This window comes from Bombina bombina, chromosome 9 (assembly GCF_027579735.1).
Source record: "Bombina bombina isolate aBomBom1 chromosome 9, aBomBom1.pri, whole genome shotgun sequence".
Classification (NCBI taxonomy): Eukaryota; Metazoa; Chordata; class Amphibia; order Anura; family Bombinatoridae; genus Bombina; species Bombina bombina.
Genome location: NC_069507.1, coordinates 231,850,385 through 231,865,979, shown reverse-complemented (window position 1 = coordinate 231,865,979; position 15,595 = coordinate 231,850,385). Strand labels below are relative to the sequence as shown.

The 15,595-nt window shown below is 39.9% G+C and overlaps 1 protein-coding gene across 1 annotated transcript in view; it reads left to right on the top strand.

Annotated features, from left to right (window-relative positions):
• Positions 1–15,595, top strand: part of ATRNL1 (attractin like 1) — a 1,671,159-nt gene that overhangs the window by 1,564,838 nt on the left and 90,726 nt on the right. The window contains exon 28 of the mRNA XM_053692689.1: positions 564–678. Within this exon, the coding sequence (XP_053548664.1) occupies positions 564–678 (115 nt within the window). The remainder of the gene's footprint in view (positions 1–563; positions 679–15,595) is intronic.

Genomic DNA, 15,595 nt, shown 5'->3' with positions numbered 1-15,595 from the left:
GCATGTCTGTCAAAAGAACTGAGGGGGCAGTCTGCAGAGGCTTATTACAAGGTAATCACATAGGTAAAAAGTGTATTAATATAACAGTGTTGGTTATGCAAAACTGGGGAATGGGTAGTAAAGAGATTATCAATCTTTTTAAACATTATATTTCTTGGTGTAGACTATCCCTTTAAATTGTCCTTTCCACTGCATCATGTGACAGCCATCAGCCAATCACAAAATGCATATACGTATATTCTATAAATCTTGCACTTGCTTAGTAGGAGCGGCTGCTGCAGAAAGTGTTCATATAAAATGATTGCGCACTTTTAGATAATAGATGTGTATTGAAAATTTTATTAAAATCGCGTGCTCTATGTGAATCATGAAAGTTTATTTTTTGCTTTAGAGTCTCTTTAAATGAAATAAAGAAAATCTGTATATGTTACCAATTTATTAATGACAGAATATACCAGAAACCCACTTTTTTGTATCTTTATTACCCAGTTTTCTCTTTACTTTAAAGCAATAAATACAAACATATATTTTATGTATTAATGCACATTTTTTTTTCTTTCAAGGGGGTCCCAAAACCTATAGCCATAGAACCCTGTTCAGGAAACAAAGCTGCTGTTCTTACGGTCTTTCTCTGTCTGCCAAGAGGATTAGCGGGCGTCCCTCCTCCTGGCCAATCAGGTAAGACTTAACTTCTATGCCACGCCTTAGTTCCCCAGAAGAATGTATTATATAAATTGCAGAAGTTTTCCAGAAGAACGCATTATAAGTATGTTTTTAATTAAAAGAACTTCATTGAATCAGTTTTGTCTTTGGAACTGGCAGTTTGCTGTCTCTGGGGCAATTCTAGACCATAATATTTGGGGGCCTTGCAAAGCTTCTTCTGTCTTCACTAATTAATTTATAATGGTGAGGAGCCCCACGAGTGTTAATTGCATATATGGAAAAGATAATGTTTGATTGGTCTGCTAAAAGTAATTGACATGGATTGCATTCAATAGGAATGTTGATAAACTGAAGACTAGTACTGATAAGATTTCTATTGGTTAAAGATACGTAATAGATTATTAGAAAAAATGCTCTAATGCACTGAAGCATTTAACAATCATACTACCGGATGTCTCTATGGGGTTGATCCTTTAAAATTGTGACTCAAATGATTTATCTACAAAAATCACCATAGACTTTAATGGTGAATTTTGCAGAAAGATCTTTAGATATATTTTTCTAAAGGATTGTTATTGTCCCCATGTAAAAAGCAGTTATACATATAGCTGGATTCTGTTCTGTGGAGCAGGAAACAGGCAGTGCGTACTGCGTCTATCAGGAGTGACATATGTTTGTGCCACCAATCGCTGTCCCGCTTCCAGCCCAGGATTTCAAGTATATAGCTGCCTTCAATGCTCTATTAACAAATTTGCATTCTTTGGCATCCTTTGTTTAAAAGATATCTAGGTAGGTACTGTACACGTCTGGGGCTCTACATGACAGGAAATAGTGCTGCCATCTAGTGATCTTCCAAATGGATAACATTCTTGCAAAACTGCTGCAATATAGTGCTCTTCCAAATGGATAACATTCTTGCAAAACTGCTGACATCTAGTGCTCTTCCAAATGGATAACATTCTTATAATGCTGCCATCTAGTGCTCTTCCAAATGGATAACATTCTTGCAAAACTGCTGCCATCTAGTGCTCTTCCAAATGGATAACATTCTTATAATGCTGCCATCTAGTGCTCTTCCAAATGGATAACATTCTTGCACAACTGCTGCCATCTAGTGCTCTTCCAAATGGATAACATTCTTGCAAAACTGCTGCCATCTAGTGCTCTTCCAAATGGATAACATTCTTGCAAAACTGCTGCCATCTAGTGCTCTTCCAAATGGATAACATTCTTGCAAAACTGCTGCCATCAATTGCTCTTCCAAATGGATAACATTCTTGCAAAACTGCTGCCATATTTGTTGTTTAAAATTGCATGATCTATCTGAATCATGGCAATTGGGTTTCCTGTCCCTTTAAGTTTGCAAGAGTTAAACCTAGGTAGTAATGTGATAATTAAAGGGACACTGTACCCAAATTTTTTTCTTTTGTGATTCAGATAGAGCATGAAATTTGAAGTAACTTTCTAATTTACTCCTATTATCAAATGTTCTTTATTCTCTTGGTATCTTTATTTGAAATGCAAGAATGTAAGTTTAGATGCCGGACCATTTTTGGTGAACAACCTGGGTTGTCCTTCCTGATTGGTGGATAAATTCATCCACCAATCAAAAACTGCTGTCCAGAGTTCTGAACCAAGAAAAAAGCTTAGATGCCTTCTTTTTCATATAAAGATAGCAAGAGAAAGAAGAAACATTGCTAATAGGAGTAAATTAGAAAGTTGCTTAAAACTGCATGCTCTATCTGAATCACGAAAGAAATTTTTTGGGTTCAGTGTCCCTTTAAATTATCTTCTATTGCACTATTTTGTTCCCTTGATCACTTTTAACTGACAGCTGTATAATCCAATCAGGGATAAGCACAATCAATAGAATTTTAAATCACTTTAAAGAGGCATGCAATTCTTAATATACTGTCTTGTAAAAGTATGCTGGGGTTGTATTGTCTCATTATACTTTTAACTTCCATGACCCCCACCCCAGTGGTGGAAAAAAGTATTGCTGTACTTTACTAGTGAGAGACAAAAAAGTTTACATAAAGAAAATGTATTAGTCAACTCAATGTTAATAATCTATCTATCTCTCTGTCTGTCTGTCTGTCTATACATCTATTTATCTATCTGTCTATCTCTCTGTCTGTCTGTCTCTGTCTCTCTCTGTCTATCATCTATACCCTTTACCTATTAAGCATTTCTCCATAAGAGTAAGAGCTTGCTGGACTCAGGATTTCATTTATTTGAGAAAAGCAAACTTTAGGGAAAATAACATAAACAAAATTTAAAGTAAAGAATTTCTGAAACGGCAGATCATGCTGAGTGGAACTAAAAATGTATTATAGAATGTATATTGGCTGGAATTATTCTGGTATTGGTCTTAACAGCAGTAATGCTTTTCATGATTCTAGCAGGATCTCGCTTGTTTATTTTGATGTGTGCACATGGAGGAAAATAAACGTCTTTCAGTTAGACATTTGCCCCAGGGGCCAACTCCATTTTATGGGGTTCACTGAGCATAAGTGCCATGGATGTGTGTATGAGTTTATTTACAATGAAGAGACAATAATGCCATTTCAATATCTTTGCTTGCAGGTATTTACGGACGTTCATATAAGGCTTTTTTTTTTTTTTTTTTAAAGTTGAATTATTAATGTTCTCAATAAAGTGTCATTAAATAAAATCAATTAGAGAACTGTAAAGTACATGTTTGGGATATTTTATTGAATAGTATTTGAGTTTCGGATTATAGGATTATAGCATCTAGTTGTAACTGAATATTAAAGGACAGTGAAAGCTTGAGAATCCAAAGCCAAATCTACTGGACCAATGTAACAAAATTGTGTATTAAGGAGTTTTATGTTCGGGAAACTGTTATTTTTGTTGAACATTGGCCTTTATGATAAATTAGTAGTTTCTATAGAAATATTAAACTTGCCTTGATTCTGTTTATTGTTCCTTATGAACAGTGCTAAGGAATCTGTTGGAAAGTCACAAATTATACCAATAATCATTATTATAATAATAATAATAACAATGTTTTTATTATTATTATATTAAGATAGATGAATGTGGTAAAAACTGTGGTTCAATGGTTAAATGGACATTTTACTGTAAAATTGCTTCCCCATTAAAGTGTTCTCAATGATCCTTTTTTGCCATCTTGGATGACGTCACTTAAAGGTACCTTCATTCAGCTTTAGTCGTCGGATGAAGAGGTTGATCCGCGTCGGATGTCTTGAAGATGGACCCGCTCCGCGCTTGATGGATGAAGATAGAAGATACCGTCTGGATGAAGACTTCTGCCTGTCTGGAGGACCACTTCACCTGGCTTGGATGAAGACTTCTCACGGCTTCGTTGAGGACTTTGGCCCGGCTTGGATGAAGACGTCTCCCGGTAAGTCGATCTTCAGGGGGTTAGGTTTTTTTAACAGTGTATTGGGTGGGTTTTATTTTTAAGTTAGGGTTTGGGCAGCAAAAGAACTAACTGCCCTTTTAAGGGCAATGCCCATCCATTTCAGGGCAATGGGGAGCTTAGGTTTTTTTAGATAGTATTTTATTTGGGGGGTTGGTTGTGTGGGTGGTGGGTTTTACTGTTTGGGGGGTTGTTTATATTTTTTTTTACAGGTAAAAGAGCTGATTGCTTTGGGGCAATGCCCCGCAAAAGGCCCTTTTAAGGGCCATTGGTAGTTTAGTTTGGGCTAGGGTTTTTTTGTTTTGTTTTTGAGGGGGCTTTTTTTATTTTAATAGGGCTTTTAGATTATGTGTAATTAGTTTAAATATCTGTAATTTGTTTATTATTTTCTGTAATTTTGTGTTGTTTTTTTTGTACTTTAGCTAAATTTAATTTAATTTAGGTAATTGTATTGAATTTAGTTAATTTATTTAATTATAGTGTAGTGTTAGGTGTTATTGTAACTTAGGTTATGTTTTATTTTACAGGTATATTTGTATTTATTTTAGCTAGGTAGTTATTAAATAGTTAATAACTATTTAATAACTATTGTACCTAGCTAAAATAAATACAAACTTGCCTGTAAAATAAAAATAAACCCTAAGCTAGCTACAATGTAACTATTAGTTATATTGTAGCTAGCTTAGGGTTTATTTTATAGGTACAGTAAGTATTTCGTTTTAAATAGGAATTATTTAGTTAATGATAGGAATATTTATTTAGATTTTTTTAAATTATATTTAAGTTAGTGGGTGTTAGATTTTAGGGGTTAATAACTTTAATATAGTGGCGGCGACATTGGGGGCGGCAGATTAGGGGTTAATAATATTTAACTAATGTTTACGAGGTAGGAGTGCGGCGGTTTAGTGGTTAATATGTTTATTATAGTGGCGGCGACGTTGGGGGCGGCAGATTAGGGGTTAAAAAGTGTAGGTAGGTTGCGGCGACATTGGGGGCGGCATATTAGGAGTTAATAAATATAATGTAGGTGTCGGCGATGTTGGGGGCAGCAGATTAGGGGTTCATAAATATAATGTAGGTTGCGGCGGTGTCTGGAGCGGCAGATTAGGGGTTAAAATTTGTGTTATAGTGTTTGCGATGCGGAAGGGCCTCGGTTTAGGGGTTAATAGGTAGTTTATGGGTGTTAGTGTACTTTTTAGCACTTTAGTTATGAGTTTTATGTTACGGCGTTGTACCATAAAACTCTTAACCACTGACTTTTAAATGCGTTAGGGATCTTGACAGGGTAGGGTGTACCGCTCACTTTTTGGCCTCCCAGGACAGACTCGTAATACCGGCGCTATGGAAGTGCCATAGAAAAAAGACTTTGCAAAGTTTACGTAAGTCGTTTTGCGGTAAGGCCAAAGAAGTGTACGGTGCCCCTAAACCTGCAAGACTCGTAATGCCAGCGGGCGTAAAAAAGCAGCGTTAGGACCTCTTAACGCTGCTTTTTTTACCCTAACGCACAACTCGTAATCTAGCCGTATATTTGTATATTAGGTTGACTTTATAACAGAGAATTTAAATGGACACAGTACACTAGATTTTTCTTTGCATACATATTTGTAGACGATCTATTTATTTAGTCCATGTGGGAGTGTTTTTTAAAAATATATAGGTTTGCTTATTTTTAAATAACATTGTGCTGATTTTCAGACTACTAATTAAGCCCCCCAAAAATCAGATGTATACTGTTGTCTACAGATTCCTGCTTCCTCTTATTTGTTTAATTGGTCTTTTCATATGCAGGGGAGGTGGGTGCCTGTTCTTCTTGCTTTCCTAGCCCCTTTCATTGGGTGCCTCAGCCTAAGCTCATCAACAGTGTTAAACTCTGAGCTTCAAAGTAAGTTTTTAAAAGGTTTCATACTGGATTTCTATAACAGTATCTGTGCATATCATTCTTTATAGTAGTGTCTATTACATGCAGTTATATGGTGTATACTACTGTTCCTTTAAGAATATGCCATATTACATCACCTTACCTAAGATGTTGATTATGTTAGCCATTCATTTGACACAGTGGCCTCTAGTTATCAAGCCCCGTAAAGGAGTTTAATGGCCCCTGTTTCTGGCGAGTCTTCACAAAGACCGCTGCTCCATAACCTGTCTGCCTGCTCTGAGCAGGCAGACAGACATCGCCGGAAATCAACCCGATCGAGTACGATCGGGTTAATTGACACCCCCCTGCTGGCGGCCTGTTGGCCGTGAGTCTGCAGGGGGCGACGTTGCACAAGCAGCTCTTGTGAGCTGCTTTTGCAATGCTGAATACGGCGAGCATATTGCTCGCCGTATTCAGCGAGGTCTGTCGGACCTGATCCGCACTGTCGGATCAGGTCCGACAGACCTTGATAACTTGGGGCCAGTGAATGCAGTTGACACTTTTTATATTGTTCTAACAACTGAACACATATTTAGGGACCAGTATAACATTAGAACAATTTTGGACCTCAACAAATGTACATTTTAAACTAAGTAAACCTGTGAAAAAAATGCCTTTTGTCTACATACTTCAAAATAAAATAAATGTGTAGAAAAGGAAATGGAATGCAGACACAGTTCTGTATTCTCTGCTCTACAGACTCGCCAGTTATACAAATGAAATAGGTGGGAATATGTGAAACTCACCTTACTGTTTAGTGCTGATAATAATATATTATTATCTGAGCAAACTGATCATTAGCATAGATATTGTGCTGGTTGATTGCATTTATCAGAAATGTCCAGTTATGCTGCATTAATACAGTTGTTGCCAGTAGAATGCTCTAATAAGGTCTGCTCTATATTGTGAGGAGGTTTTAATAATCAGAAAGGAATTCACTGCAGCCCACTAGTTTATTTTAATGTATGTATTGCATGTTAACTTCAATCAAGTTAAAGGGACACTAAACCCAAATTATTTATTTCATGATTAAGAGCATACAATTTTAAGCAACTTTCTAGTTTAATCCTATTATCAATTTTTCTTCATTCCCATTTGCGGGCTCACAATAAATTAGTGCTTCACTTGTAATCTACGCCAAAATGTTTTATTTATAAAAGCAAAGCATTGCATTCATTTATTTTGCCTGCGTTTACTGTAACATGCCTCTATAAGCTGTGCTTATTCAATGTACTCCTAGAGAGACTGTGGAAATTTACCTGAGCCTGTAGCATTCTACACAGTGATTGGTTAACTCCAATTACAAGCTCATATACATCCGGAGTGAAGCAAGTGCTGCCTCAGAAATTAAATAACATATTTTATTTTCTCAATAGGTACAAAAACAGTGTTTCAATGCTAAAGGCCCTTAATCATGTCAGAGACATCTCTCTCTATCTGGCCGCTGCAAGGGTACCAGGCTTTTATAGTGTTGAATCACTGAACTGCTATTGATTTGTAAAAACCCTTTACATTTTGATACCAAAATGCAAATGTTAAATGCTTTTAAATGTTCTCTTGCAATTACATACTAACTGTAAAGCCCAATTTGATCTTTTATGGGATTAAAAAGAAAATGTTTCAACCAATGCAGATTATTTTTTTAGAAAAACATGAAAGTTGAATGATTTAAAGTTTAAAAACTTGAAGCATCATAATTATGAAGCCTCATAACTCTGTGGGGCTGAATTATCAAGCAGTGGGCATATACGCTGTCAGCATTTAAAGGGACAGTAAAGTCAAAACTAAACTTTCATGATTCAGATAGGGCATGCAATTTTAAACAACTTTCCTATTTACTTTTATAATCAAATTTGCTTTGTTCCCTTGGTGGTATTTTTGAAAAGCTAAACCTAGCTAGGCTCAAACTGATTTCTAAACAGTTGAAAACCGCCTCCTAGCTCAGAGCATTTTGAAAGTTTTTCACAGTTAGACTGTGCTAGTTCACATGTGTCATATAGATAACATTGTGCTCACTCCCGTGAAGTTATTTAGGAGTCTTCACTGATTGACTACACTGCATGTCTGTCAAAGGCACTTAGATAAGGAGGCTGTCTGCAAAGGCTTAGATACAAGGTAATCACAGAGGTAAAAAGCATATTAATATAACTGTGTTGGTTATGCAAAAATGGGGAATGGGTAATAAAGGGATTATCTATCTTTTTAAATAAGAAAAAATGTGGTGTAGACTGTCCCTTTAACATTGCACAAGCATTTCTGGTAAAATGTTTGTGCAATGCCGCCCCTGCACATTCACGACCAATCGGTCGCTAGCAAGGGGTGTCAGAGGTGGCGGACGAGTTAAGGAGCTGCGGTCTTAAGACGGCTGCTTCATAACTTATGTTTTTCCGGCAAGCCGCAAACTTCAGGAGTAGATTGCAGAATCCGCTGCGTGATAAATCTACCCCTAGGTCTTTAGTTGGTTACACAATTAAAGGAAACTCTGTAAAATCAATTTAAATGTACAATAAACCAATATTATATATCTGCAGTTAAAGAAACATGGAATTCAAAATGAAACTTTCTTTCCTAAGATATGGAGAGTCCACAACGTCATTTCAATTACTAGTGGGAATATCACTCCTAGCCAGCAGGAGGAGGCAAAGAGCACCACAGCAAAGCTGTTAAGTATCACTCCCCTACTGTCAGGGTGCCAGGAATCAGACTGAGACGAGAAGTGCAAAAACAATCACACCTTTATTAATAGCAAAAAATAATAAAAAGTCCACAAGTCAAATAACAAGCCAGGAATCAAAACCAGAGCTGGTAGACAAGCCGAGTCAGGAGCCAAAGCGAGTAGTCAGACAAGCCGGAACAAGGAGAACAGCAGTGTCAGGAACAAACCAAGTATCAGACAGCCAGGTAATACACAGGAGCTCTCACAAACAGGTCTGAGACAACGCAAGGGCAAAGCATACTGAACAGAGGCCCTTTAAATAGTAAGTGATGACATCACAATTCTGAGACTGCATCCTGTCTCACACTGATGATGTACACAAGTCTGGTCATAAAAGGAAGTGCAGGAATTGAGCAGCATCACACAGTATGCTCCAGAGTCAGCAAGAGAGGTGAGTAAAATGGCTGCAAGCAGCACATGGCAAATGAAACAGGAAAAAATCCTGACAGTACCCTCCCCTCAACAACACCCCTCCCACACGGGAGGACAAAAGGCTTATTGGGGAAATGGGCATGGAAGGCATGGAGGAGGGCATGAGCATGAACATCAGAGGAGGGAACCCATTAACACTCCTCCGCACCGTAGCCCCTCCAGTGAACCAAATACTGTACGCGGCCCCTGGACATACGAGAGTCAATAATGCTGCTGAACTCATACTCCTCATGGTTGTCAACAAAGATAGGATGGGGACGAGGCAACACAGTGGTAAACCGATTACAAACCAATGGTTTCAAGAGGGAGACATGAAAAACATTGGAGATGAGCATTGCAAGAGGAAGGTCAAGAGTGTAGGCCACAGGATTGACCCGTCGGAGTATTCGAAAAGGACCAACATAACGGGGAGCCAGTTTATTGGAAGGCACATGAAGATTCAAGTTGCGGGAGGACAGCCAAACTCTCTCATTAACCTGATAGGAAGGTGCAGGCAGACACCTACGATCAGCCTGGAACTCTTGGTGCTGCTTAGAATGATGAAGGCAATCCTGAATCTGCACCCACGTGGAACGGAGTTGCTGGAGATGCTCCTCCAAAGCCGGAATACCCTGAGACATGAATGAATCGGGCAACAAGGGTGGTTGAAACCCATAATTCGCCATGAACGGGGATAACTTGGAGGAAGCATTAATAGCACTATTATGAGCAAACTCTGTCCAAGGTAACAGTTCAGACCAATTATTGTGGTGATCTGAGACATAGCAATGGAGGAACTGTTCCAGAGCTTGATTAGACCGTTCTGCAGCCCCATTGGATTGAGGGTGATATGCCGAGGAGAAGGAAAGCTGGATCCCCATTTGAGCACAAAAGGAATGCCAAAATCTGGAGACAAACTGGCTACCCCAGTCCGACACTATCTCCTTGGGTAACCCATGTAAACGGAAGACCTCCCGGGCAAAAATTGAAGCAAGCGGTAGGCAACTTCTTCAGGGGAATTCAATGTGACATTTTAGAAAATCGGTCAACCAGCATAAGGATAACAGTATTGCCATTGGAAACAGGGAGCTTGACAATGAAGTCCATGGAAAGATGTGTCCAAGGACACTCACCATTAGCAATAGGTTGAAGAATACCCACAGGAAGATGTTGAGTAGTCTTATTCTGTGCACAAACTGAGCAGGAGGCAACATATGCAGCAACATCAGAACGAAGACCTGGCCACCAAAATTGTCGAGTGACAGACCAAATCATTTGTTTCTTGCCTGGGTGACCTGCGGCTTTAGGATAGTAGTAAGTGTTAAAAAGTTTAGTTTGATGATTCTCAGGAACAAAACACTTATCACTAGGTTTCTCAAGAGGTGCATTGGTTTGTGCAGCCAGGATCTCCACCCCCAAGGGAGAAGTCAAATTAGTACGTATGGTAGCCAAAATATGGTCGGGAGGTATAACTGGAGTAGGTACAGACTCCTCCTTGGACAGAGGGGAAAATTGTTGATAGAGGGCATCAGCCCTAACATTCTTACTACCTGGCAGGTAGGAGACCACATAATTAAACCGAGACAAAAATAGCGCCCACCTGGCCTGTCGGGGCGACAAACGTTTTGCTTCAGATAGATAAGTTAAATTCTTGTGGTCAGTAAGAATGAGCACTGGCACGCTAGTACCCTCAAGAAGATGCCTCCCTTCCTTGAGTGGCAAAATTATGGCCAGTAATACCCTGTCGCCAATTTCATAATTGCACTCCACTGGAGACAATTTCTTAGAGAAAAAACCAATACGGATGCAAGCAACCATCAGGCGTAGGAGGTTGAGACAAGAGGGCACCTACTCCAGTCTCAAACGCATTGACCTCAAGAACGATAAGCAGGACAGGGTTAGGATGAGCCAGAACTGGAGCGGCAGCAAAGGCAGTCTTAAGACTATCAAAGGCCTTAATGGCAGTAGGTGACCAATGGAGTGGAACATTCTCTTTATGGGTCATGTCTGTGATAGGTTTGACCAAGGAAGAAAAGTTTTTAATAAACTTTCTATAGTAATTGGCGAACCCCAAAAAACGTTGAATAGACCGAAGATGAACTGGGCGAGGCCACTGCAGAACTGCAGATAACTTGTCAGGATCCATGGAGAACCCTGCAATGGAGATAACATAACCTAGGAAGGTTACTTGAGTCTGATGGAACTCACATTTCTGGAGTTTACAAAACAGGCCGTTCTCACGTAGTCTCTGAAGAACCCGTGTAACATCAGAACGATGAGCCTCAAGTGTGGGTGAGTGTAAGAGGATGTCGTCCAAGTACACCACAACACACTGTTGCAACATATCTCGTAGGACATCATTAATAAATTCCTGTAAAACAGCAGGAGCATTACATAGGCCAAAGAGCATTACAAGAAACTCATAATGCCCGCTCCTGGTGTTAAATGCTGTTTTCCATTTGTGGCCCTCCTTGATCCTAACGAGATTGTACGCTCCTCTCAAATCAAGTTTAGTAAAGACCGTAGCTCCCTTGAGGCGGTCAAAGAGTTTTGTAATGAGCGGAATAGGGTAGGCATTCTTAATGGTAAGACGATTAAGACCCCTATAATCAATATATGGTCTTAACTCGCCACCCTTTTTCTTCACAAGGAAGAAGCCAGCCCCTGCAGGAGAGCAGGATTTGCGGATGATCCCCCATGACAGAGCATCGGCAACATACTCCTCCATACCACAATTCTCCGCAACAGACAGAGGGTAAACCAGGCCCCGAGGAGGAATGGCTCTGGGTTGCAGGTCTATGGCACAATCGTAAGACCGGTGAGGAGGCAACGTACCGGCACGCACTTTGTCAAAAATGTCTATAAACTCTTGGTACTCCTCTGGCAATTGGGATACCGAAGTAAGGTGCACAAGACTTTAACTGGTTTCCGAAGACAAGTGGAAATACATTGCAAGACCACGACAAAATTTTGGACCTGCCCCAGTCGAGACTGGGATTGTGCTTTTGGAGCCAGGGATAACCCAGAACAACCGGAAAATGTGGAGAGTTTATTACCTGGAACTGGAGGGTTTCAAAATGGAGAGCCCCAACATCCATGGATAACGGAGCAGTTTCGTGAGTAACGAGTGCGGGCTGAAGGGGCCTGCCATCAATGGCCTCAATAGCAAATGGAACGGACCGAGGCAAAACAGGAATGGAGTGCTTTGATACAAAAGCACTGTCAATAAAATAGCCCGCAGCACCGGAGTCGACAAGAGCCTGGGTGACTATGGAGGAGTCCATCCAGGAAAGGACAGCCATAACCAAAGCTTTCTCCTTTAGTGGTTCTGGGGACGAGGATAAACCACCCAAGGTCTGCCCCCGACAGGACCTTAGGTGTGAGCGTTTCCTGGCCGTGTAGGACAAGACTTCAAAAGGTGACCCTGTAACCCACAATAGAGGCAGAGCCCCTCCCTCCTCCTAAAGGCCTTCTCCACCGTGGAGAGACACGTGAATCCCAACTGCATTGGCTCAGCAGTACCTGGTGACTCAGGACCAGGAGGCATGGGTGGGAACGAATATGTAGGAGACAACGGAACAGGAGGCTTTCTTAAGCGCTCCTTTAAAGAGGGACTCTCACTTAGTCCGATGTCAATTAGGATCAAAAAAGACACCAATGCCTAGAGATATTCCGGTATATCTCTGACAGCAACTTCGTCTTTAATCGCATCAGAGAGCCCATGAAAGAAGGTGGCAACAAGGGCTTCATTGTTCCAACCTACCTCTGCGGCAAGCTTACAGAACTCAATGGCATACTGAGCAACAGATCTTGTACTTTGCTGAATGGACATGAGTCATTTAGCAGCAGAGAAATAGCGAGCCAGAACATCAAATACCCTTTGAAAGGAGGCCACAAATTCAGGGTAATTTGAAATCACAGGTTTATTAGTCTCCCACAAGGGATTAGCCCAGGCAAGAGCTGTGTCAGAGAGTAACGAGATGAGAAATCCCACCTTAGCTCTGTCAGAGGGAAACGCCTGAGGTAACATCTCAAAGTAAATGCCCACCTGGTTCAAAAATCCTCTGCACTGATTAGGATCGCCTCCATAAAGCTGAGGTAGAGGTGCAGAACCAGACATGCTCCTGGTAGGACTAGGTGCAGCAGCGGAAACAGGAGCAACCATAACTTGCGGGACACTTTGGTCCAAATGTGCAGTGCGAGTCAGCAGGGTTTGCAGGGCTAGTGCAAATTGATCCAAGCGGTGATCTTGTTCATCCATCCTGGAAATTATGGCAGGCAAAGGTGGATTATTAGCACCATCATGATTCATGGCCCTTGCGTAATGTCAGGGTGCCAGGAATCAGACTGAGAGGAGAAGTGCAAAAGTAATCACACCATTATTAATAGCAAAAAATAATAAAAAGTTCACAAGTCAAATAGCAAGCCAGGAATCAAAACCAGAGCTGGTAGTCAGACGAGCCGAGTCAGGAGCCAAAGCGAGTAGTCAGACAAGCCAGAATCAGGAACAAGGAGAACAGCAGAGTCAGGAACAAGCCAAGGATCAGGAACCAGGAGGGACGTCAGACAGCCAGGTAATACACAGGAGCTCTCACAAACAGGTCTGAGACAACACAAGGGAAAGCATACTGAACAGAGGCCCTTTAAATAGTAAGTGATGACATCACAATTCTGAGACTGCATCCTGTCTCACACTGATGATGTACACCAGTCTGGCCATAAAAGGAAGTGCAGGAATTGAGCAGCATCACGTCAGCAAGAGAGGCAAGTAAAATGGCTGTCAGCAACACATTGTTCCTTCTCTCTGTCCCAATCCTTCTTCTCATAAGAAACAACTTGGGTGTTGTGCGTGCTCTAAAATTCTACCTACAGGCGACTAAGGATTTTCGCCAGTCTCCTGCCCTGTTTGTTTGTTTCTCAGGAAAGCGTAAGGGTAAGAAGGCTACTGCTACTTCTCTTTCCCTCGGGTTGAGAAGTATAATTTATTTTACTTATGAGACTGCTGAGAGAATTACAGCTCATTCCACTAGGGCTGTATCCTCTTCTTGGGCTTTCAAAAATGAAGCTTCTGTGGAACAGATTTGCAAGACTGCAACTTGGTCCTCTCTGCATACTTTTTCTAAATTTTCTAAATTTTATACTTTTGCCTCGGCTGAGGTCTCTTTTGGGAGAAAGGTTCTGCAAGTGGTGGTGCCTTCTGTTTGGTCTCTGCCTGTCTTGTTCTCCCTCCCTTTTCATTCCGTGTCCTCTAGCTTGGGTATTGGTTCCCTCTAGTAATTGGAATGACGTTGTGGACTCTCCATATTTCAGGAAAGAAAACAAAATGTATGTTTACCTGATAAATTTCTTTCTTTCTGGATATGGAGAGTCCATGACCCCACCCTTAATTAAGACATTTATTTGTTACTAAACCTCAGGCACCTCTACACCTTTGTTTTACTCCTTTTTCCATTTCCCTTCAGTCGAATGATTATGGGTAGGGGAGTGACACTTAACAGCTTTGCCTCCTCCTGCTGGCCAGGAGTGATATTCCCACTAGTAATTGGAATGTTTATGAGCAGAAGCCAGATTCATGAACTGCTTAAAACACACTTGAAATGTGCATGTACGTTTTGAGAGTGTTTTAAGCAGTTCATGAATCTGGCTTCTGCTCATAAACAGGATGAGAGATATATTTATTAGTTTTACTCAGATTGGTACACATTTATATAATAGACATTATACAACTAATAGCTCCCATGATATACTAATAGGGATATATACTCATGTAAAACAAAGGATTATTCTGTGATTACACTCTTATAAAGAGGTACACTTTGTATATTCTTTGGGTGCATATTTAAATATCTTATATGGTGTCTAGATTTTCTGGCAGTACGAACAATGTATACACACAAGTGCAATTATATGTGTTTATATAGGTTTATGTAATACCATATCTATGGCATGTAGATTGTTTTCCTCATCAACGTATCATATCATCAAATACCTTGCTAAAATTAATAATGATTATATGTATAAGACATTTATAAACTGTGTTATTATTGTCACATAGTTTAATGGTATCTTTCCATTGATTGACATTGTTCCATATATATTTCTTTAAGATTCATCTAATTGTACCTATGTATTTAATGTATTGAGTTTGTATATGCATGTTTAATCTGGTAGTGTTTGCATATAGGGTCAAGCTTTAGGCTAATTGTTTTTAACCAATCAGAACATGGAGTGTTTAGCATAAAAGGGAGCACCCCCTAACAGGTGTTATTCTATGATTACGGTCAATACGACCGAAACCGGTCAGACCTTAGCTTTGCCTTTAAGCCTAACCACATGTTGTTGTATGTTCCTATACATACATTTTAAAGGAATACATTAATTCTATTTTATCAGCTACTTGGCTTCGTCTTTTGGAACTCTTTATTATATATATAATATATATATAGTTGTTTAAATTTTGCTAAATATGTCTTTTTGTTTT